This window comes from Adiantum capillus-veneris, chromosome 20, assembly GCF_014529385.1.
Source record: "Adiantum capillus-veneris isolate H3 chromosome 20, ASM1452938v2, whole genome shotgun sequence".
NCBI classification, from domain to species: domain Eukaryota; kingdom Viridiplantae; phylum Streptophyta; class Polypodiopsida; order Polypodiales; family Pteridaceae; genus Adiantum; species Adiantum capillus-veneris.
Window position 1 is genome coordinate 54,659,707 of NC_140950.1, and position 25,584 is coordinate 54,685,290.

General features: G+C 42.6%; 1 protein-coding gene and 2 pseudogenes across 2 annotated transcripts; 2 read left to right on the forward strand and 1 right to left on the reverse strand.

Annotated features, from left to right (window-relative positions):
• Positions 1-8,248: 8,248 nt before the first annotated feature.
• Positions 8,249-17,792, reverse strand: LOC147432537 (uncharacterized). Its single transcript, XM_086491599.1, has 2 exons — positions 17,656-17,792; positions 8,249-9,114 (listed from the first exon to the last, which is right to left on the reverse strand). Exon 2 carries the CDS (start codon positions 8,930-8,932, stop codon positions 8,252-8,254), a length of 681 nt encoding a protein of 226 aa, XP_086347725.1. The 5' UTR covers positions 8,933-9,114; positions 17,656-17,792; the 3' UTR covers positions 8,249-8,251.
• On the forward strand, positions 13,590-17,150 carry LOC147432538 (uncharacterized; annotated as a pseudogene).
• Positions 17,793-17,878: 86 nt separating the features above from the next.
• Positions 17,879-24,740, forward strand: LOC147432539 (uncharacterized; annotated as a pseudogene). The gene is made up of 5 exons (XR_015185451.1): positions 17,879-18,011; positions 18,189-18,312; positions 19,291-19,532; positions 24,233-24,334; positions 24,429-24,740. The product of XR_015185451.1 is annotated as an uncharacterized LOC147432539 (transcript).
• Positions 24,741-25,584: the final 844 nt, after the last annotated feature.

The window sequence follows — 25,584 nt, forward strand, 5'->3', positions numbered from 1 at the left end:
CTCAAAGTGTCCCAGTGATGATCCTTTATATTTTAGTGTTCAATCAAAATCTAACATATGGTGGCTTGGTGCGTTTGAGGTAAGCGAGATTCTCAGGTAAGCTCAAATGTTCACATCTACTTAAGTCTCATTTATTTTGTGTTGCAGGTAAAGAAAGAAGATCATGAGATTCTATATTGGGTGTTCCATCGAACTAATATTCCGGAGGTGATTGATCGACAGACTAACCAGGGAGAGGTACTACGTCTAGATGGAAGGGGAGACTTTCAAGTTCAGTGGCATCTTGCAGGTGACCTCAAAACATTAAAGTGCATGTATAATTGTGGAATGGGTGCAATGGAAAAGTCGCCGTGTTTGTTCTGCATGGAGCCTGCAAAGGTCATGGACCCAAAGTGGTGGAGAAAAGCTCCAACACGTCACATTGAGGATCCTGCTTTTCGACCGGTTTTGAAAATACCACTTGTGAATGTCCACATTTGTACAATGCATGCCCTTTGTAGAATTGTGGAGAAATTGGTCTACTTATACATCGGGTTTGCTTGGAAGATTAAGAACTCGGCAGAACGACAAGTAGCCCTGTAGTGCTTAGAAATGGTACTGTCGGATATGGGGCTTCATGGTGGCAATGTGAAAATCCAGCGGGATGAAAAGAGATCAACTGTTGAGAAGGATGTCCCATGCAAACCATCCATCGGTGGGGTGAAGGCACGGAGGTTTTTATCTAAGCCCCAAGGTACAAGAGATCCGAAGCTAACAAAACATGGAAAAATATATAACACATCTTATGTTAGCAAGGTAGAGTATCAGAGCTAGAAAAAGCTACATATTGCAGTCAAAGACCAAGAACCAACTACTCGTAACGCGAAAGGTGATATGAACAAGTTCAAGGAAAATCTCAACCTTCTGAAAAAATCTTTCAAGACAGCATGGACAGACACCCAGATTACTCACTACATGGTATTATCGTGTATTTCATTCTCTCTTATGTGCAAATATGTGACTGTAAAACATTCTAACTAATCTGTTTTCATATCCAACACATCATCTTCAATCATTTACCATATTTTATACAAAAGTATGGGAACCCGGCAATATGGAATACCCAAGGGATGGAAAAGTCTCATTACATGGCGAGAAATGCTTATTTCAGGCACACACGACATGGTGGCTCTCGAATCAAGGCTAACAGTTTGAGAGAACTATTTGAATGGTTCTATCATAGAATCATTCATCGAATGCAGGCAAAAGAAGTCTTGGCAAATTCAGCAACAGCACAAGCCATCAGACATTTACAACAACAAAAAGTTAAAAGATCAATGGCATACAACAACTCCGAAGCTCGTGAAAGTCAACGAAGGTGGAGAGAGACAATGGTGTATGTGAATCACAAGTGGAGAAAGATACTCTGAGTGGATGACATTGTACAAAATTTATGTAATACATGATCTTATACAATTGCTACTTTAAGTGTATCAAGATTTTGCAGGTTCAATTTTGTTTTTTGGCACGTCACCCTTGTAACGAATCATGAGATGTTTGCCATACTCTAAAAGTTCATCTGGGTTTTGTCTACCAAGAGCTAGTGCCATTGTTGTGTAGGTGTAGTAATACGCTGCCCGACCACCTGTATAGCCTGGGCAGTAACCAAAACAATCTCTAGCAAACACTTTGTCCACAAGAATGACTTTATCTGCACTTTTGGGCAGCACCGGTCCACCCAAGAAGCGTGATAGTGTCTTGAATGTGTAAGTTGCTATTGAACCCTCTTGTGACATGGAATTGTGAAAAACTACTATCGGCGACTCGCAAAGCTTTGAAAGGTACTGCGCTAGGGCCGCATCCCTTCCTCGATACTCTCGAGTCCGCCGCCGAAGGAAGTCATCCTTGTCAGCAATCCAAGACTGCACATATCATGTCAGAAGTGACACAAAGAGAGAGAGAGAGAGAGAGAGAGAGAGAGAGAGAGAGAGAGAGAGAGAGAGAGAGAGAGTTACCATGAAGCTCTCATCCTGCAGAAAGAGGTTTTCTTGCCACAGGTCTACAGATGTAGTTGACCCCTGACCTGAATGGTTAAACCAATCCTCCACTTCTTTGTTACTTGTTGATGGTCTTAGGCTTTGTCTTATTGCTTGGAAGGTGGCTTCATCAGGTAGTGTCTCCTTGTATTTTTCAGCTTTCTCAAAGCATCTTCGAAGGCATTCCATTGGATTGCTGGATATTTTCATTGCCTCATCATCACTACTATCCTCTGAAACAAATCCACTCCTCTCCTCTTGGACTCTGGAAATAATAGCCAGGGAGAAATCCTCCCTTAAATAAAAGACACTTTGCACATCATGTAAGAAGATATAGGTCCTGTCTCCAATCGTGAAGTCAGGCACAGCAGGCAACATCATCTGAGCATGCTTCTCAGTGAAGTTATTGACATCCAATGGAAGTTTGATTTCTGTGGTTTTCACAAAGAGCATCTTACTTCTTTGTACTTCAATTGCCTCAACCTCAAGGTCGACTGTGTCTTCAACCTCCTCGACTTCTTGTATATGAGTTGTCTCCTCGCATTCTTCATCTGGTGCTGCATCCTGCTCCTCTAACACCTCATCAGGATTCTGCATGAGGAATCCAAACAGGCTGTTCAGGTAAATCATAAAGCCAAAGGCTTCCTGAATGAGTTTGCATTCTTTTTTATGGAAAGGGCAGGCTGAATGTCGGCAAGAAGGTGGTAATTCCCTATACTTCTTCAGTCCCTGTCCCTTTCCACCACAGTCATTTAAATGCACAAGAGTCATAGAAGGCAGAACAACCCTCCCTATCTGCACCATCACTTCAAACTTATCTCTGTAGGACTGCAAGAAATTACTATGCTAAGCTAACAGGTCTTCAATGTCAAACTTTGGATTAAACATAGAATGAACTAGATCAAACTTGTCCCCAGCACCACAATCAAACAGCCTCTCATCAGTTGCAGCTGGGTCTTCCAGAGAAGACACATCCTCTTTGGCTTTACATTTAGTTGCACAGGGACTACTTTCTAGCACATCTGCATCATCTGAGAAGTCTATATTCCTCTTTCTTGTATTTTTCTTCACAAGTACTGTACAGGGCACCACAGCCTTGTAGGGTGAGGGATCCTCTTGCCCTGGTGACCTCTCTGATTGATCTTCACCAATTGACTTTTCTTCATATATGTCCTGACAAAAGTCAACAGTTCTTTTGGCAGAAACATTAAGCAACTGAGCCTGCAAAGGTTGAAATCCTGGCACAAGCTCTGTGTCTGGTTTCAGCCTCTTCTGCCTACTGGACCTTAATCCTATTCATCAGGAAACATGACAAGTCTCTCTCTCTCTCTCTCTCTCTCTCTCTCTCTCTCTCTCTCTCCAGATATATATATATATATATGTCTCTCACCAAAGCACAAACAAAAACACACATAGTCTCTCTCTCTCTCTCTCTCTCTCTCTCTCTCTCTCTCTCTCTCTCTCTCTCTCTCTCTCTCTCTCTCTCTCTCTCTCTCTCTCTCTCTCTCTCTCTCTCTCTCTCTCTGTCTCTCTCTCTCTCTTTGTATGTGTCTATTTGTACTAAAGGCGCGCAAGGACGAAAACGTGCTTTTTACAACTCTCTACGCGCGCCTTAAGTACAATTGAGGGAAAGGCGCGTAAGGATGTAAACGTGCTTTTTGAGAGAGTCATAACTATACTATAGGCGCGCGGAGAGAGCTGCAGCCAGTGTTTGGTTGGCTCTGCGCGCCGTTAGTAACGGGGACAGAGAGAGGAGGGAGAGAGAGAATGTGTATATCTCTGTGTGTGTGTCTGTGTGTATGTGTGTATGTGTGTGTGTGTCTCTGTCTATGGAAGTATGTGTTGAGGTGTGTGTGTGTGTGTGTGTTGAACAACAGTCTGGGTTTTTCTTTGTTTACACACACACACGCACGCACGCACGCACACACACACACACAATTTGTACCAACTGTTGGAAATGTAGAGAGAAAGAGTAAGAGATCACCTTTTGTTGGTGGGGTTTGCAGAAACTCCAAGGGAGGTGACTCCTCCATTGCTTTTTGTGTGTCAAATTGACTCTGTCTCTCTCCCTCCCTCTCTCTCTCTCTGAGAGTAAGGGGTCCCTCTCTCTATCTCTCTCTCAATCTGTGTCTCTCCCTCTCTCTATCTCTCTCACAATCTGTTCTCTCTTTCTCTCTCTCTGTCTCTCTATCACTCTCTCTCTTTATCACTTTCTCTCTTTCTATGGCTCTCTCTCTCTCTCTCTCTCTCTCTCTCTCTCTCTCTCTCTCTCTCTATTGTTCTCTCTCTTTCTCTCTCTCAAAATCACACTTATAACGGATACACACAGCGGCGCCCCACGTGTTACTATAAATTAGAGTATAATTGCATGTTGTCACACGTGCGGTCATTATTGAGACCGTATACTTTTGTACGTCATATATAGAGGTCAAGAGAGAGAAAAACCACACCTCGTGAAAGAGAGTGAGTGAAAGAGAGAGAGAGAGAGAGAGAGAGAGAGAGAGTGCAAGAGCCGTCGTCTGCGTCTCCGACAGCAAGCCGAATCATCGACATAACGAAGGTCTGCCTTTGCCTCTATCTCTCTCTCTCTGTTTCTGTCACAGTACCAAGCTCAGTCTTAACAAACAACACACACAAACAGTCACAAACACAACACACACACACACACACTCACAAACACAGACACACATATAAAACATACACACACACACACACAGAGACACAAATATAACATACACACACACACACACACACACACACACATAGAGAGACACACACACACAAATCACAAACACACACACACACACACAAATATAACTTACACACACACACAAATACAGACACACACACACACATAGCCTCTCTCTCTCTCTCTCTCTCTCTCTCTCTCTCTCTCTCTCTCTCTCTCTCTCTCTCTCTCTCTCTCTCTATACCAAAGGCGCGCGTAGAGAGGCATAACCGGTGTGCATGTCTCTATGCGCGCCGTTAGTACTGTGCATTGACCAATGTATGTCTGAGTGTCATAGAGAGAGGATGTAAGGCGGGGAGAAGAGAGAGAGAGAGAGAGTGAGTATTTCTTTTACCTTATACTAACGGCGCGCGGAGGTGTTTGTTGAGGTCAAAACGTGCTCCACGCGCGCCTTTAGTAATGGGCTCTCTCACTCTCTCTCTCTCTCTATTTAAATATGCTAAGCTATAGAAAGGAGAGAGAGAGAGAGAGAGACTCTTCTTTTTGTGTACAGTGAAATGGCTAGAACAAAAGCCACTGCAAGGAAGGCAGGCAAGGGACCAGGATTAGCATCTAAAGCAAGTAGCAGATCTGCAACCCCAAAGAAAAGACCTGGAAAACCCAATAAAATTCTGAAAGGGCCAAGGGTGAAGAAGTTACAAACCTGCATGGGACTTTTCAGAGAAATCAGAAAGGCACAGAAATGTGTAGATTTATGCATACCAAAGCTGCCCTTTCAGAGGATGGTGAGGTCCATATGTGAAGAAGCTACCTGGGGCACCAAAAGGTGGAAGGTGGTGGCATTAATGGCTCTACAAGAAGAGGCAGAGGACTTCCTACTGGAGTACTTCAGTGACATGACCATTGTTGCAGCCCATGCCCACAGGGTTACTATAATGGACAAAGATAGTGAGACACTGAAAAGAATAAGGTGGAGGTATGACAAACTACTGGTCCCCAATGTCTGCAAGGATAAGAAAATGAGGGAAATTTTTTTATACCCCCCGGAGCTAGTGCCACAACTCACAGTTGCAGATGTCACACATGATGTGAATACAAGGGCAAGGGCAGAGACTATTGCTCGCCAAACAGAGGACATGAGGGAAGCAGAGCTTAAGGAGAAAGCAAAAGTAGCAGTGGAGTCCCAGAGGCAAACAGAATGCAATGTGACCCTGTCCATAGAGGCAAGCAATCAAGAAACTCTACTTTCAATGAAGGATGGTTTGCTTGCAGAGATACCATTTGTAGACGGAGCCAGAAAGCTAGCTCTGGAAAAAGTGGACATTAATTTATTGCAGAATCCAGATGATCAGATTTCAGACACAATTATCTATGCTTGTCTTAAGTAAGTGTTACTATCTTGCTAGCTTTGAAAACTCAGATAATAGGTTTGCTAACTCAGGTAGAGTCTCTGCAGCCTGATCAAAAGTCAACTCCCACTGCACACCCACACAGAGGTGTTTCTTCTTGATCCACAAATGTCAGTGATAATTAGACAAAAGAACAGTCCATCTGAAACCTTTGAGAGTTGGTTTCTCCACTGTGCTATGCTGGAAGTTACTGTCATCATCTTTCCATATGAGAACAACCATCACTGGAGTCTCATATGCCTTGATGTTGACCAACCAGCAGTGTGGGTGTTCAATTCAATAAAAGGAACCCACCCTGAAATTAGGCTGTAAGTGTTTTGTATCAGAAAGTGTTTTTATAGATATCCATGTAAATTTGAAGCCTCATGCTAACATCTTGACATTGCTTTGTGCAGTTGTATAAAGAGGTTGTTGCTTGCCTATGGTAAGCTATGTGGAAGGTATGAACTATACAAGGCCCCAATCAAAGATGTACCTGTCCCAAATCAAACCGATGGAAATTATTGCGGCTGGAGATGTCTTCTCCATGCAGAATATGTCCTGCAAAGCTACTTGCATTAAAACCTTTCATGACTAAGGTACCCATTTGGCAATGCATTCAGTTAGTTTTGGTTTAGTCTATAAAAGAATTCTCACCATGTGGTCTTTCAATTTTGCAGAGTGCTTTAAAAAACTACACATATGATTATTTGCAAAGATACCGGGTAAGTTTAATACAACACCTGCTTACTATGTCTAGCCCCAGAGAGCTTGAAGATAGCGGCTTGGATGACCGCACTATTGATCTAACAATACATGACGTGCCACCACGACAAACCCCTGCATCCGATACAGTGGAATCACAACGGGCCGAGGGGGTCATATCAGTAGAAGATGAAAGAGCCAAGGATGAGGAAAGGTCAAATGAGCATATGGAAGGTGCTAGTGTACAACCAGAGGAGACAATGAAAGAGCCAAGTCAGCTAGTGGAGGAGCCAAAAGAGCCTATGGCAGAAACCCAAGATGAGGAAAGCAGGCCTATAGATGAGCAAAAGGATATGGATGAGGAAAGCAGGTCTAGGGATGAGCAAACTGATATGGATCAGGCAAGGATGTATGAGGCAAGCCGATCAACCGAGGGAGAGGAAAAGACCTTGGAGGAAACCTTGAATGAGGCAGAAAGAGCCATGGGGGAGACCCCTGATGAAGATGTGAATGATGACTATGAAGATAAAGCAGAGGAGAGCAACAACGACATGAACACTACAGAGACCCAGTATGGACCCTTGCTACCTGTAGATACGGTTGTTCCGGTAATGTCTATTCAAGTATGGCAAAATATGTTCAGCTTCTAACTACTTATATGTACTTTTCAACTTTTACAGAGGTTGATTATCTTGGACGTCAATGGATTGCTGTTGATGCGGGTGCCTCTCGGTGACACAGAACCCTTTGAGGATTTGCAAACGTTTCAGATGGGAACTTGTCGAGTCGTGGTTCGTCCAGGAACCAAGGAATTTATTCAATTTCTTCTTCCGCGCTTCAGAGTTGCCATATGGTCTTCAATACAAAGGCAAAACTTGTCTCCACTAGTTACAATAGTTTGCAGTGTATGCCACGCTCACACGTCAGATTTTGCCTTTTTGTATGATCAAAGAAAATGCGTTACCGTTGAGGGCCACTACCACCCTAAAAAACCACACTTACCTCTTTTGTACAAACTGTTCAGCCAAATCGGTGTACCCTTTGATGCAACTAATACACTACTGATTGATGATACTCCTGAAAAGGGAGAACTAAATCCGTCGGGAACAACTATCTCACCACCTTCTTTCGAGGGGCATTCCTTCGATTTTTACCTTGAAGACATTCTGATTCCATACTTACAGAAATTGTATCTCAGTCCATTGTTCACGGACGAGTTTGTACTTTCTAATGAATTAAGATGACTCTTCTATCATGTCTTTGTCTTGTCTAACATTGAGAGAGAGAGAGAGAGAGAGAGAGAGAGAGAGAGAGAGAGAGAGAGAGAGAGATTTGACATGGTAAAGAAATGTATTTCAAGCACACTTTTTCACAGGGCACAATTGAAAAATGATCTCAATAAACTTCATGTATTGAAAGTCATTTGTATACACTTGGGTTCACAAGAATATCTGTTACATTGACACTACTTCAACCCGACCATCCAACTCTTTGCACAAAATATCTTTTTCCCTTCGCCGCATCACCTTACGGCCAGCTAGGAAAAAGGAAAAATCTGATAGGTCCTTGTCCATTGACTCTTCAATTATGTCATGCCGCAAATGCTGAAGACTGCATAGCTCCCTTATTGTAACCACCAACAGTAGGCCATGCTCTTTATCAATCACTTCCACATCCACAGCAGTATTATCTTCCAAACCTGCAGAAACCTGGTCCATAGGAATGTACTTACCATTGAGCATTTGTGATCGCATATACCAAAACGAGAGTAACAGTGATTGGCTTGCAATCATGTACTTGACAACTAGAGTATCAAGCGCGACCTCGCACCGTAAACCAATCTCTTCCTTTGCATACCATCCTCTGTCAAGAAGTTTGTCACAGGATGACTGCTGAAATGACTTGCACATGAACATAGTTTTCGAAACACGGATGTTGTAGCTATGAAACAGCTCTATGAAGAGTGCAACAGGACAAAAGTTTGCAATTCTAACCAGTTTGGTGGGAATAGAGCTACGTAGAGACCTTTGTATATCTTTGTAGAGCTTACTTCGCATTGCCTCCACCATTGTTTCCTCGGGAACTGGCCAGTCCACAATGTTCCAATCGGTTGGTAGAGGCACTTTCTCCAACATGCCATTCTTATTCCCTGAGCTGAGTTGGTAGAAGTGGTCATAAAAAAATATTCCCTCATCAGCCAGTCTTTTGCTGCTCCTCCCTGAATACTGTAGAGAACCAATGTGGGCATGAACAACATGGAAGAGGCCTATTATGCACTCCACAGGCTCCCATTGCTCATAAGAAGAGGGATAAACATCTGCAATATATATAAGAAGAGTTAAACTAAGAGTATCAATAAGTACAAATGACAAATCTAATGTAATTGAGCTGTGAAGAATGGAGACATTGCTCATAACAAGCGGGAGAAACATTGCAAAATATATAAGAAAAGTTATAATGAGAGTATCAGTAAGTTCACATGTCAAGAGTACTTACAATTGCAACGTGGTTGATGTATATCTGATACATTTCCACCGTTTGCTATCACCTCTGGATGGGTAAACACATGATGAACAAGAACTTCCTTTACAGATCTTTTGCCGATTTCAACTTTGAAATCCAACACTCTGGCCTTCCATGCTGAGCGGTAAACGTTGATACCACTAGACCTCTTGGGTCTTCTTGGTTGCATGAGGACCCATGAACCTTTGTTTATCCTTTGTCCAACCCATTGGTTCTCTGCACTTATTGAAGTTGATATTGTAATTGAGGATATGCTACTACTTGGCCTTCTAGGCAAAGTGAAGTTGTTGGTTGTTGGTGTGAGAGACAATAAACACCTGGAGCCTCTTGGGCGAGAAGACGTGGAAGCCATAGCTCTCAGAGAAAAGCTTTAGTGGAGGGAGATTCTCCAACCAATGGCATCCAAACCCCACTTCTCAAAATCATTCTAAGATACAATGGCCCCATGTGACTCGGCTACCAAACGCCTCTCTTCTAGAGTTTCGCATTCATGGCAGGTCTTGCACCAATAATGCACATCCTTCACTACTCAACGCCACAAAAAACCCATGCTCAACACTCGAAATAGTACTTGATCTTTTCCCTGGTGTCCGCTCTCCTCATGACATTGCTCTAGCACCAAGTTAATATCTTCTTTATAGAGCACTCTCCTTAGCAACCCCATCTCTGCCAAAAGCCATTATGTCTTCACCTACTAATGTAAATTTGCAAGCTTTTTGAACTATCCTCCTCTGCTGCAGTTTGGACAAACCTTGAGGACACTACCTTGTACTCAAAAAATATTCCATCCCTCAATGACTCCCTACTTGTGTACGTGGTCGGGGCCACATATATGCTTGCAACATGTACCCGCAACCTTGTTGCTTGCTAGCTGGTCTGCCTCTTGGTTCTGCTCTCTCTTCCCATGCTTAAATTGGATCTCTCTAAAGAACTTCAGCAGTTTTTTGATGGCAAAGAACCAATGCTTTAAGGAATCATGCTTTACCTGCCATTGGCCTAACAATTTCTTGATGAGCAATAAAGCTTTCCTTGTCAACACAAATATGCAATCTTTACTTGTTATACACAACAAGGCTCAATAGCTTGGATGGTAGAGTGTTGCCTCATGGGGTGGGTTCAACCCTCCTTCATGCAAGGGTTTAGAGGGCCTTCCTACGCACGCAACCAACAGAGTCTCGGTGCCTCTATGGCCAATCGAGTTTGCCTTGGTCTCCCGCCTTAATTGTGTGTTGTGGAGGGCGTAGGTGGGTAGCGTCAATCGATGTTCGTTGATTGTCTCCTCGTACTGCGCACAGAACTCCGTGCATGTCTTCTTTTTGCTACATTGCGGGGGCGCCTGCAGATCATGGGAGAGAGGATGCGCGTTGCATACACATGCAGCCCGCTTTTCCCCTTTCCCAAGAATAATTGGGATACCAGTGAAAGGACGAGAGTAATGCTGTGTTGGTCTCCACCCAACCATGCTATCTTATAGCCTCCCCCTAGCGTACACATTGTCCGGCCATGCGGGTGGCCTTGCCCGTAGGATCCGTGTCCTTACATCGAACAACCCAAAACATCAGCACCCAAGCCCGACAAAACCAAACCTTTGTACATGAGTTTTTACATGGTCACTTCCAAAACTCGAAGCACTATGTACACATATATACATGAGGCTAGTTAGCAAACTTTTCGGCATGATTTAATGACTTTATGCTCATCCAAAAAATGCTTGACAATGTGTCATGTCCATATCTACAACTTTACAAAAAAATGGGATGCCCAAAATGCACGCAACAATGTCTGCACCTCGTAGAGTCTGTGTAATACACCATAGTGGGTGTAGCTATGCTAAAGCCTTATGGCACAAGCTCTGCAATACATATAAGAAGCTCTCAAACTATGTGTGAAAGAAGGTGCCCTTGCCCGTGGGATCCGTGTCTTTACATTGAACAACCCAAAACATCAGCACCCAAGCCCAACAAAACCAAACCTTTGTACATGATTTTTTACATGGTCACTTCCAAGACTCAAAGCACTATGTACACATATATACATGAGGCTAGTTGGCAAGTTGTTTGGCATGATTTAATGATTTTATGCTCATCCAAAAAATGATTGACAATGTTCATGTCCATATGTACAAATTTACAAGAAAATGGGATGCCAAAATGCAAGCAACAATGTCTACACCTCATAGAGTCTGTGTAATACACCATAGTGGGTGTAGCTATGCTAAAGCCTTAGGGCACAAGCTCTGCAATACATATAAGAAGCTCTCAAACTATGTGTGAAAGAAGGTGACATAGTTTCTAAGCACTTGAATGTGCCAATGTACTTTTTTGCCAATTGACATCACAGAGACTCAATTTTGACAATGAATTCTCATCTATCTTCTTATTGTGCTCTCTATCCTCTTCATGGGACATATTTTTCATGATGATTAACAACTCAGCACTTGAGGGAAATTAGCTTATGATGTCATAGTTTCTAGTCTACATAGTAAAGAGATACATAGGAAGTCTATGGAGCCTGAAAAGCAAGATGATACGTATAATGTTAGTGGAAAAGTTCAGAGAGGTTGCACTCGTAACCATGCGAAAACCAAAGATCGTGAGAATTCTCATAGTAAATCTAAAAGTTCATTGTGCAATGTTGAGTGCTTTCATTGCCACAAGAAAGAACATTTAAAGAAAGATTGTTGTGCATGGCAAAGACAAGAAAAAGTCTCAAGACAACAAGAGAAAACTCAGATTGAGGAGCTCAATGTGCTAGAGTCTCCTAAGATTGTAGATGTACCTAAGGTCCAAAATTTCTTAGACGTTCTAGTCTTTACAACAGATCTTAGCCACATTCTCTTATTGCACAAGATGCTAGCTTTGATTTGACCAGCGGTTCATAGATTCTGGAGCCAGTTTCCATGTGACACCTCATAGAGAATGGCTCTCTACGTATGCACATACTTGTGGTAAAGTGAAGCTCGGTGATTCCTATGAGCTTGAGATACATTGCGCTGGAGACATCAAGCTAGTTTTGCATAATGGCATGGAACTTATAGTCAAGAATGTTAGACATGTCCCAAGTTAGCAATGCTTGTGGTCCTATGTCAACCAAGTTTTTAGAGGGAGCTAGCTATTTTGTGACTTCCATAGACAATTCCATTAGGAAGGTGTGGGTTTATGTTATAAGGATCACATCTTCTCTACTTTCCAGAGATTCTTAGCATTGGTAGAAAATTCATCTGGCAAGAAGATCAAAAGCTTGCGTACCGATAATGCTAGAGAGTATATCTCCAGGGAGTTTGAGAATTTTTGTAGCAAGAGAGAGGTATTAAGAGGCAGCTTTTTGCTCCTTAAATACCCAATCAAAATGGAGTTGCAGAAAGGATGAATCGAACAATTTAAGAGCAAGTCACAACCATCCTATATTGGAAAATCTAACGCAACCTTTTTGGGTAGAGCTAGTACTTTTTACAATGATACATATCAATAATAGGTCACCTAATACACCACTGAATTATCAAATTCCAAAGGAGATGTGGTCCTAAAAGAAGCCATGTTATGATTATTTGTGTGTCTTTAGATGTGAGGTATATGCACATGTGTCCAAAGAATTTTGAAGAAAGCTAGACCCAAAGTAACACAAGTGCATTTTCTTTGGTTAAGGTGTAGATGGAGAGATGGGCTATCATCTCTAGCATTTGGAATCTCTTAAAGTAATTCACAATTCACATGTAATCTTCAACGAGTTGAACATGCACAAGAAACTTATCAAAGGGGTTGAGCAAAGAAAAATCACATTCGAGGACATTGCCTCAAAATCTGTGAAAACTTAAAAGGCTAGTGATGCACCTTCCACTAGTAGTGCTCCAATTGGCAAAGTAGAGAGCATCACTCAGGCTTTGAGATGCTCTAGTAGATCCTTGCATCAACCTGAGTAGTTTCATCCAGGGTTGAACTATGTCATGCTAACAGATTGCGATTAGTCATCTTGTTACAAAGAAGCCATCCACATGGATGACAAGGCCAAGTAAGAGCAGGCCATGCAATCAAAGTACAACTTGATTGTCAACAATGAGACATGGGACTTGGTTGAATCACTAGAAGGCAAGAAGGCTTTACCTTGCAAATGGGAAGTTTACATATGATGATGCAAAGCCTAAGTACAAGGCTAGATTGGTTGCTAGGGGATCAAAGCAACATGAGGGAGTTGATTTTGACAAAAACCTTCTCACCCGTGGTCAAGATAACTACTTTGCATACAGTGCTTGGACTAGTAGCCATTTAGAACATGGAGCTTGTCCAAATGGATATGAAGATAGTCTTTTTTCATGAGGATCTTGAGGAAAATGTTTACATGAAGCGACTTGAAGAATGAGCTTCTATAACTCAAGAAAGCGCTTTCTGGCTTAAAGCATCATTCAAATCAGTGGTATCAAAATTTTGACACTTTTATGCATTCCCAGGGATTTAGAAGGAGTAAAGAGGATCATTGCTTGTATACACAAAAACTCAATGATGGTTCATTGGCCATTCTCATCTTATATGTGGATGGCATGCTCATTATTGAGCAACAACTTCCCTATGAAGGATTTGGACAAAGAAAATCATTTTCTTGGTAAGCTAATGAAGAGAGATAGGAAAAAGGGTATTCTTAAGTTCTCTTAGGAATCTTATATCTAAAAGTTCTTGCAGAGTTTCAATATGCAGGGAGGGGAAGGTAGTGAGTACCCCACTAATGAGCCCGCTTGTGGTTAGCCGAGACGTGGTTGCATCGTCTCCATCTGATCCGGAGTTCGAGCTTTGCTGGTGCAACATCTCTAAAATCTTCCTTGTCAGTACTATAACTGGTACCCTTTTTTGGCCTGCTAAAGGCCTTAGTGCACTATGGGTGAAGGTCGTCCAATTCTCAGCTTTCAACACGTGTATGGTTTGGGGTAGTATTTTAGTTTCCTCCTTTTCCTTATCATTAAGGAATTTCTCGTAACCAGAAGATGATTGAATGTATGCTCAACGCTCGCTTCCCACTTTCGTCCACCTGTGTGCTAGTATTGTAGATGCTTATTCCCTATGTGATGTTGCTGCACACAAGCATTGGCTTCACCATACCACCATCCACATTCAATGCGATTTTAGTTCCCCATGTGTGCTTATTCCCATGGATGATGGGGACATGTGGTGGCTTGCCTCAGGACTAAGTGGAACGGGCATGGGAGGGTGGGATCTACAGCGGGGACATTGTGGGCCGTAGATCCTAGTGGCAGTGCCGAAAGTAAATTAGGATACCCTAGATTACTTTTTATAATAAAAGTGATCTACCGTACCGTAATTTACTTTCGGCGCCCGCCCCTAATTTACATGTTTTAAGTAAATTAGGGCCACCACGTTTTACAACGCACGCATGGCGTAGTGGTTAGGGTAGGCGTCTCTCATGCGTGAGGTCACCGGTTCAAACCCGACGCCCCAAAATGGGGGTACCCTAGATTACTTTCGAAATAATGGTACCGTAGATTACTTTTTATCTTAGATTACAAAAGTAATCTAGGGTACCTACATTTGGGATCTACGGCTCACAATGCCCCCGTCGTAGATCCCACCCCCCCATGCCTGTGCCACTTAGTCGTGAGGGATGGCTTACACTTACCTTTTCAATGATTAACCAGTAGGGATCTTCTCCAAGATTGGATGAGGATCTTTTGTCTCTTTTCTTCCTCCTCAACTTGACACTGATATTGTGCCGCACTGCCCTTGTTTCCGTTTTTTGCCTCGTCCTGAACAGCAAGAGAACTCCGCTAATAATTCCATAGATGGAAGAATTTCTCGACTTTGACAAGATGGAAACCATCTCATGAATGAACGCAAGCTTGTTGCACTGCAAAATTTCCAGACAGTCTACTGGTTGGGTAAGTGAACCTGAGGTCGTCTCAGAGAGGAGGAGGAGCGATGGTTATGATGTGGAGACTCTAACTAGAATAAAGAGGGAGAATGTTGGTGGAAAAGGGGTAGGAGAAGAGCAAGCCACCATGTCTTAGATCTATATAACATAAGGAAGCTCATGAGAGAATTCTAGCTAAGAAGGGATTACAGTATGCACCGAAGCAAAACTGAAGGTGAGATGGAGAGCCTTTGCAGCTCCTTGGAGAATCGATACATTCATCCAATTTTTTCTCTCTACAGACATTAGAGGACTTGAAAGAAAGAGAGGCCATAGGAGGCTTCAAGATGAGGACAATATAGGGTCCATGGATATGGTGTCTGCTTTGCAACCGACTAGCTATGTCAAATCTTGGAAGCATCAACTGCTTGTCTCTGTCTATCCTTTTGAGGATGGACAAGATGAAGAGTCAGAAGCACAGAGATTTGGTTGTGGCATATTGTGGCCATCATGTCAACAAGGATGACTCTTCCATGCCTTCTTATGTAGGTCCTGGGTGCTTTTCAGTGGTATCAAAACGCAGGATAGGGTGACGATATTGGTTTCACGACATAGAAAGGATGGGACAAGTAAAATTTGGAGGGTTCTTTTATCTCATTTGACTCTGATTCTGAAACTGTCCCTTTGATGCTAAGCCTAAATCCTTTCATGACTATAAAATAGATGATGTTGCAGGCTCTTGAGTGGAGCTTGATAGGAACCCCCATAGAGGGCTCGAGCACAAGAAGGCTAGCAGGTTTAACGAGCTTGAAAGGTACAAAAATGGGCATAGTCATAGGAAGAGTGATTTTGAGAATGAGGTCAAAGAGGTCAGTTTGTCTATGCAATAATCAGGTGTTAGCCGACATTGCAGCACGAGCCAGAAACATTGACCCAAAATGTTCAAGGACCTTGTAATGTAGTCCATGGTAGCCCAATCTCTATCTAATACTGTACGGAGAGGTAGAATTGCTCTAGTGTACCTGTTCCAAGGTCCAAGGGGAAGAGGGAAAACCTGTGCAGCAAGGATTTTTTACTGATGCATTGAATTGGATGTCTTTAGAAGAGCTCCGGCCTTGCGAGACATGCAAGGAATGCTCCTCTTTCGATGAAGGGAAAAACAATGGGATTGAGAGTATGAAGCTTCTTCTCAAGCACATATCTCTGCCGCCCTCATCTCGGGATAGAGTCTTCATCGTAGATGAGTGCCATGCTCTGACTATGGATGCAGGGAATGCCTTCTTGAAGAGCTTAAAAGAGCCCCCTAGCTATGTGGCTTTCGTACTCATCACAATAGATGCCGAGCAGTTGCCTTGCATGGCTCCTTCTCGGTGTTAGCAGTACCTGTTCTCAAAGATCAAAGAGTCTGACATAGTTTCAAGGCTTCAGAAGATTGCTTTTTTGGAAAGGATTGACATAGAGCTTGTTGCATTGAAACTTATTGCTACTAGCAGATCAGATGGCTCTTTGCGAGATGTTGAGATGACACTAGATCAGATCATTCTTCTCAACAAGAGAGCTAATTTCTCAGTTGTGTAGGAGCTGGTTGGGATGATACCTGAGAAGAAGCTTATAGACTTTCTCAAGGTGGTGTTTTCACCAGATAAATCCAACACTATGAAGGCAATTAGAGACTTCATGGAATCTGGAGCATTTGCCTTAGCTCAGACACCGGATTAAATCAATCTTCTCAACAAGAGAGCTACTCTCTCAGTTGTGCAAGAGCTGGTTGGGATGATACTTGAGAAGAAGCTCATAGACTTTCTCAAGGTGGTGTTTTCACTAGATACATCCAACATTGTGAAGGCAATTAGAGACTTCATGGAATCTGGAGCATTTGCCTTAGCGCTAATCTCTCAACTAGCCACTTTGATAATCGACATCCTTGTGGGCAATAATCGATCCAAATATTACAGACTTAAGCATGTTAGAAAGTAGATCTAACAATAATCGATCCAAAGATTACAGACTTAAGCATGTTAGAAAGTAGATCCAAAGATTATAAAGTTAAGCATGTTAGAAAGTAGATCCAACTACAAAGAAACAATTGATATTCAAAGACATGAAGCGATCTCTACCTTCAACACAAAAATAATAGCAACAACCATCAGCCTACCCACAATGCACCCTCTCACCATAGAGACATTAAACTGAAATCCATCCACCTCATAGCCCTCCTTTCTTCAAACACTATCTAATGTTTTTTTCCTTTCAACAGAAAATTCTCCTTCAATGATCATACGTGATTTCAATGTAGACACCAATTTAAGGAGCCCAAACTACACGAACTATGATCATCATTTACCTCCCACAACCACAAGGACTAACTGCATATTTTGGTTTGACCATTCTATCTTATACCTTCTCTTCCCATATGTCTGACCATTCATTCTCCCCACTTTCTAGAACATACCTTCTTAGCAGGCCACTTTCTAGAACATACCTTCTTAGTAGGCCACTGTGATTTTTCACCTTGCTTTACACAGAGTTGCGAACTTTGTTTCGTTCTTCGTCGTCGCGTTCGCGCTCAGATTTTTTGCGGCACAGAGGTGTCGTGCAGATCTTCCACCACGATCGAAATGATGCAATAAATGGGCAGGAATTTGCCTTTCATCTAAATTGGCTCCTGTACCCTACTAAAAATGTTCAGCTGAACGAGTGAGGACTCGCGGGGAGAGAGAGAGAGAGAGAGAGATCCATGCAAACGAGCTTATGGAAGTGGCTGCAAAATGCAGTGGCTAAGCGTACAGAAGCCTTGCAGTATCGAACATACATCGACTCCCTGCTTGGGAGCGTGAGGTTCTCTTCTGACTCCCTCTCTTCTCTTTTTCTTCTCACCGAATCACTGCACGCAGGAATAATGGAAATGAAATCAATATGCACTGTACGCGCGCACTGAGAGAGAGAGAGAGAGAGAGAGAGAGAGAGAGAGAGAGGGATTTGTGAACGTTTCATTTAATATTACTATTTGTACAGAGACCATCACCAAGTGAGTGGGCAAGAGTCACTGATACGGAGCAGAGTTCATGAGCTCTTCAATGAGGGAATACAAAAGCACGCACATCTTATCGAGGATACACGAGCACGAGCCCACCTGCAAGTAAGTGAGAAACTCATTTGAATGTTTGCTTTTAGCAGCATGGCTGCTGTTGCTCATCAAGATTTTGCAAACTGCTTGTGGCTTGATCATGTTGTATTGCTGAAATTGTTCACGCTGATGGGGCGTCTTTGTTATCGTGGGGGGAACAAAGTAGCATTCTTGAGAGGACAAGGCATGCTCCTTATCCTCTATTATCTTATTGGGCTTCTTAACAGCAGTATGATATGTGGTTTGCTGCCAACAAGTTTATGACCACCTGATTTAAGTCATACTTTTGAACGAATATCCAGTGACGACCTTTCCACAGACATAAAGTCTTACTTTTGAAATAATTAAAAGCATGAGTAGGTCAGTTATCTCAAGGACGCCCATCAATATACCAACTTTAACTCTACTTTATATAGTTTTGATCATAGTGGTCTCGTACGGTCCCGTACGTTTTGTACACGTTCGATGATGTGCGGTACTAAACGAACTAAAAAATATTAAGATGTACGATGACGTTACGTACGTTCAAAATAAAAAAACAAAGAATTCTTACGTCTAAGGCTCAGGCCCTTGGGTTTAAACTTTACACTTAAAGAAACTTGACGTTATGAGATCTTCAATGGGAGCTTGAGAGGGAGAGACCCAATGGAGAGAAGATGGAGAGGCAAGACTCTAGTCTCTAGAGCTTGTCACTTGAGAGCTAGAACATGGGAGCATTGAGCATTGAGAGCTTGGAAGTGTTGGAGAACAAGATGGAGAGGCATTGCTTAAATAGGAAGAGGCTAGAGCATGAGAGAGAGAGTTGGGCTGCTCAATGTAATCCATTCACAATTGTGAATTTTGCTTTTATTATTTATTTATTTTTTATAAAACATACAAAACGTACGAAACGTACGGGACGGTACGTGACCCGCAGTATGGAACGAGACATTCCGTACGTCGTACGAAAACTACCCTGGTTTTGATGCTTCTACTTTATGCATCTTGTAGGTGGCTTGCTTGGTAGAGGGATCCTACAAGACTCTTCTCCCATGGTTTCGCAATGATCGAGAGAAGGTGATCGAGCTTATACGCAAGCCTTTAGGGGAGAGTGCAGCAGGACTTCTAGGGGTGTCGTAGAAGATTGCCTTATTTCTAAGCTTCGATAAGTTCTCCTTGATGTCAAGAAGCTTGAAATACATGGATGCAGATTTTGGAAAGGCCTTTTCCGTAGACCATCAGGTCATGCCAAGGTATTCTTTGTGAAGGTGATTGAAGTGTTTAGTTCTTTTGAGGTTCTTCGTGGGTGGTATTGCTAGGAGGTTATCTATTTGTGTAAGCATCCAATCATGTAGTGTGGACATGTCAGTATGGCAAGAAAAATTGGTGAGATTTTGAGGGTTTAATGACATTGAACTTTTGCTTGAAAGGATTGTTGGGTTTGCCTTAAAGGTGCTTTCACAATGTGCATGCACGCGCACACGCAAAGAGAGAGAGAGAGAGAGAGAGAGAGAGAGAGAGCCACAAAATGCAAACGCTACAGAGAAAAAACGCTAGTAGAGAGAGAGGGCCCAAACGTTGGTAATCTGCATTCAACAACTTGCCAAAAGTACAATGGGGAGGAAGGAACGACTGCTTAGATAGGACAAACTCCAATTTTCCCTACTCAGCTAGAAAACCCCACGATTCTGGAAATTGGCTAAAATGGCTAATAAATATATAAACTCACTAAAAGTGACCTGGAACACATATTTAGTGGCCTAAGTGCAGATAACTCCATAATCTGACCTTAGGAAACCCTAGGAACAGGGGTCCTACCTCATACCAACCTATCGGGTGAGCAACACCATGATGTGCACCGTCGAGAATAGGTACATCTACCTCAAGTACGGCCGGGCACATCCACAAAATAGCCCTCACTCCTTAATCTGCTCCTAGGAGATACCAGAGCTACCACCGGACAGGAAGATGAACAACACCCTCTCTCAGCTCCTAGACGTGGAAGGAGTCTAAGGGAGCTGGCATGAGAGGATGCCTGTGGAAGAGGTTTGGTGAAGATGTCAACAGGGTTATCGGAAGTCGGGATGTACTCTAGTCGGATAGAGCCATCCTGTGTCTTCTCACGAACAAAATGGTACTGAATCTCTATATGCTTGGGCCGGGCGTGAAACACCGGATTCCTCGCAATGACAATACAACTTTGGTTGTCTTGAGTACATAACGGTCGTCTGCTGCGGAAAGCCCATCTTCAAAAGTAGCCTCCGAATCCAAACTGACTCACATGAAGCACTACAAACAGCACAGCACTCTGCCTCTGTGGAAGACAAAGCAACTGTTGGCTGTTTCTTGTTGCTCCATGAAATTGCTCCTGAGCCAAAAGAAAAAGTAAAACTTGTGGTCGACCGTCGTCCGTCTGGATCACCTCCCCAATCTGAATCACTCCATCCTCGTAGAATGACGTGGGGATCCGAACCTCCAGCTGCATAGTGAATGCTAAATGACTAGGTTGCCTTCAAATACTGCAGGACCCTGATGGCCTGCTGCAGGTGTGACTTGGCGGGTTTCTGCATAAAAGAATTGAGTAGACCCATTGGGAAACTGATATCAAATTGAGTGTTGAGTACCCAAATGAGAGAACCAACCAGTTTCCGATACTCTATTGTATTTTCTAGAAGAGGAAGATCAAACTGTGACAACTTTTGATTGGGATCCATTGGAGTAGAGATGAATTTGCACTCGGTCATACCAAATGCTTCCAATAATTCGTGGATATACCGCTCCTGAGAGAGGAAGATGCCCCCCTCTGTCTGTCTAACTTCTAATTTAAGAAAATGATGAAGCAAGCCAAGATCTGTCATCTCAAACTCCTCTAACAAGGTTGCCATAATACTGCGGATGTGCTCAACATGGCTACCTGTAATCACAAGATCATCGATGTAGAGGATAACAAGTGTCACTAACCCTCCCTCACGGAAAATGTACAAATCTGGATCAACAAAAGATCTCTGGAAGGATGTCGTAGGAAAAAAGAATCAATCTTCCGGTACCACGCTCTAGGCAATTGCTTGAGGCCATAAAGAGTCTTAAGCAACCTACAAACCATGTCTAAAAACTCTGGATCGTCGAACCCTGGAGGTTGCTCCACATAAACCTCCTCCTCTAGATCGCCATTAAGGAATGCCAAAACCACATCCATCTGAAAAACCGGCCACCCGTGAAGGGCAGCAAGGGCAAAATCAATCCGAATAGTCGCCATACATACGGTCGGTATGATGGTCTCCTCGTAGTCTACACTGGGTTTCTGGGAAAAGCCTTTGGCAACAAGTCCGCCTTGTGCTTGTCCAGAGAACCATCAACTTTATACTTGGTTTTGTAGACCCACTTGACCTTGATCACTTTCAAGTTTCCTCTTAGGAGGCCTAGGAACCAACACCCACGTGTTGTTCTTCTTGATGGAGTCAATCTCTTTCTGCATGGCCAACTTCCACTGAGGTAGTGAAAGTGCCTCCTTAACTGTAAGAGGAACTCTGTCCTGGATCACTGAAGACATTAATGCATAGTTCTCCGTAATGGGGCATCCACCTCGGTAAGTCGAAGTCAATGTGAGCGTCGTGAGGTATCGAAATCTCGCCAATCGGGTGGAAAATCTGAGATTGCAAGGTCTCCAATAACCACTTCGGTAACTTGTCGGGCTTGCTCCCCTCGGGGGGAACAACTGGCAAATCTGTCTCTACATGGGCACTGTGATGAGATCCACTGTCAAATGCATCTACGGGTAAGGGTGCATCCTCCTCCGTGGCCTATGGGACAGGGGTAGAAGAAGAGGGCTCATCATAGGGCAAGTCAAAATATGCGTCTCCAAGAATCAGAAGATCAGGAGTCGTCGTGGAAGGCTTGGGAGCGGGAACCCCCTCTGAAGGTAAGGTCTCATTGAAGACTACATCATGGCTAAGAACAATCTCCTTCTTCTTTGGATCATAAAGTCTATATCCCACTGAAAGAGAGTTGTAGCCGACAAAGATCATGCTGTGGGTCTTGGGGTCAAACTTCCCCCTTTGCTCCTTTGGTACGTGGACATAGGCCCATCTTACTGTCATACTTACTGAATGTCAACTTCTCTGTGACGGGGTTGTTGGAGTCCGAATCTTTGCTTGTGCTACTCGATGAACTACCAACATCTTTAACCGGCTCGAGCTTCGAGGTAAGTACCTGGAGGACCAACTCTTGCATGTGTTCGTCTCTCTGCGTCTCACGCTCTAACTCCAAGGCTGTTCGTCTTTCTTCGGCCGCCAAGCACGCTTGCTCATGCTCACGCTCCAAGAAGGGTAACTTGCGTGAAGGCTATTGACGTGGCAGATGTATGGACGCCCGCGTTTTATGCCTTTGACGTGGTAGGCCGTACAAGCTTTCGTGTTTTACGGCTCCATTGCTTAACCAAAGATTTTTTCGTTGAGAATAATGAAGAAACTTGGACTTATAAACTCAATAATTGGTTCTTGTTCTTGGTTTACAGTTTTTTTGCTTAGTATACCCAAATACTTTTATTTTTATTATCGGTCAAAACCCTTTGCAAGGTGCATCCGTGTACAAGATGTCAAGCCTAGTCTTAGATAACTCTGTCCAAAGAAGCCAATTAGAGCTAACTAGGTCTAGATGCAGCTCAATCAAAGGTTCTTTTCCTTGATCTGGGGTCATATTGCTTTTTGAACCCAAGTACAATGAGCAGTCATCTTCTAATCACTTGATGGACGGATGATGCACTTGTGCGCACAAACTGCAACTAAAAAACTACAAGGAAACAAAATAAATCACACTATTAGCTGAGAGAAGTTACAATTGTTCTTGTGGGATGACCTAATTGCCCCCTCTAATGCTGGCACTCTGCCTTACTTTTTAGGCATTTGGCCTTCAAAAGAAACTCAAAAATCACTTAGCTATTTTATTGTGTGTGTGAGCACGAACATCATGTGTTTCAATTTTTGTGGCCCAAAAAGCAGCTTAGCATCAAAGAGCTGTCACATGGCTGTTTGTACAGGGTGCAATCCGGGATTTGTACCCTATGTCATGGGCAGTTCAGCGCTGCAGCTGGGTCCAGGTGGTTGGGTCTTTGTGGGGACAACCAAGGTTTTGTGTGTGTGTGTGTGTGTGTGTGTGTGTGTGTGTGTGTGTGTGTGTGTGTGTGTGTGTGTGTGTGTGTGTGTGTGTGTGTGTGTGTGTGTGTGTGTGTGTGTGTGTGTGTGAGCAGTCTTGTCACATACCCCCCATTTAAAGGAGTAATTGTCCTCAATGACACTTGTGTACACAACAATTTAAACACCATTGTTAACAGTGATTGCCCATGTAGATATCCAAACAAAGTCGATCATTAGACACACAACTATTATTGCAATCATTCATCTCTGGTACACCACAAGAAGTAAACCACATCAAATCTAGCACAAAAAATAGAACAGAGGTTTGATATTAATTCAGTAATTCTTTATATTTGGTGAGTTGGTGTGTAGTGCAAGAAGTGCTCGTGCGTCTCCTGATAAATCGATCCAATGTTGCTTTGTGACATCACATTGCATGGTTCCATGGATGCCCAGCAAAGCATAAACAGTACAATATCTTTATGCTATTTAATACCAATACATCAATCCAAATTTAGTTTGTGTTAGTCTCTAATGAAAAAAAAAACTTACAACCGACAGTTCATAATTCAAGAAGAAGGGTCGCTTGTTTGCTATTGTGTGTTTTGGGACAACATGAGAGGTAAGTGCAAGTGAAATTTTTGCTTTTCATTTCTCACACTAGGGCAAAAGGAAAAGAAATTTGTTTTGCTTGGACATGGTTTGATGGGTTGTCTGCATTTCTTATATTGGTAAGCTCTAATATAATGCTAGTTATGGACATGGAAGAGACGGTAGTTCGATGCTAACTAAATGTTTTGTCTTTGTTGCTGAATATGCAGCTATCACAAAACATCAATTAAGAGGTGCTTGTATAACTCTGTATTTACAGCTGATGGGGTTCCTGAGCTGATTCCCATCTTTTGTGCACTTGATCGAATGTGGTAATTCTTACAAAGCTTCAAAAGTTCTATTTCACAAACAAACAACCCCTCCCCCTGCCCCCCACACCAAAAGAAAAAACTTCTTTTGTTGTAGGTTCGATCAGGTTCATCCAGTAAGACATGGTGTCAAGTTTTCTCGCCCTTCAACTTTGGCGGATGGTGCCACATCTTGCAAGTTTATTAGACGAAAATCGCGTTAAATCCTCTGCCAACAAGGGCTAGTAGGTCAGCTTCCACACTAGCAAAGTTGTTGAGTGAAGGCAAATCAATCAGGCCCATTTTTGGTTGTCAACCATTGCTTGAGGTGTATCTTGAAGGATTTTTTTTGCAAAGGGTGACACACAACCCACTATTTTTGTACATGTAATATAGCCTAATGGAAAATTATTGCTTCATTGGAAGTGAATGTTAAGAGTGATTTTTGTGCTCCAATTTTGTTAAGTCCAGGTACAATTCCACTCTAAATTGAGTAATTACTATAATTGGGTAAAGTAACCAACGGAGAGGTTGCTTTTGAATATAAGTAAGACCCTTGTTTATAATAAGCAAGGGCCTTGCGTACTCACACAAGAAAACCCATCAGACTTTCATAGGAACAATGGATAGGATGCGTACTCACACAAGAAAGCCCACCAGACTTTCATAGGAACAATGGATAGGACAGTAAACCACAAAGGCAAAAGAATCTATGGTGGATTCTCCAAAGCAATGCACACTTTTCGGAGGAATTGTAAGAAAGCATGTTGTTGGGCTTGTCAAGTGGGGATGCTTTCCAAAACCAAAGATGAACTCATGTATGAAAATTGCAAGTAATGATTAAGGTTGTACAAGGGAGATTGAGAGAGATGTATGCGGCTATTAAAGTATGCAAGTATGATATGTATTATAAAGGTGGAAAGCTGGGTTGTTATACACAAGGTAGAATGATCATCTTGGAGCTACAGAGTGCTTGTTGACAAGTGCATGATGAAACACGACCCATGGGGCTATGTTAAGGGTGTACTATAGAATTGTAATGAATGAATTTGTCTGGATTCTAATGCTTTTGCAAACATTTTCAAGGAATGTGATATTATGCTTATAAGGTATTCATAATGGCTTCAAAGAAAATATATTCACTACTTATGTAATGAGAGGACACTAAGAAAACACTAGAGGGAAAAATAAGCAAAAGAAAAACACAAATGTATCATTGTGCACTCGACTATCTCTTTTATAAGGACACAAAAAAGTCTTTTCGCTTTCCATTT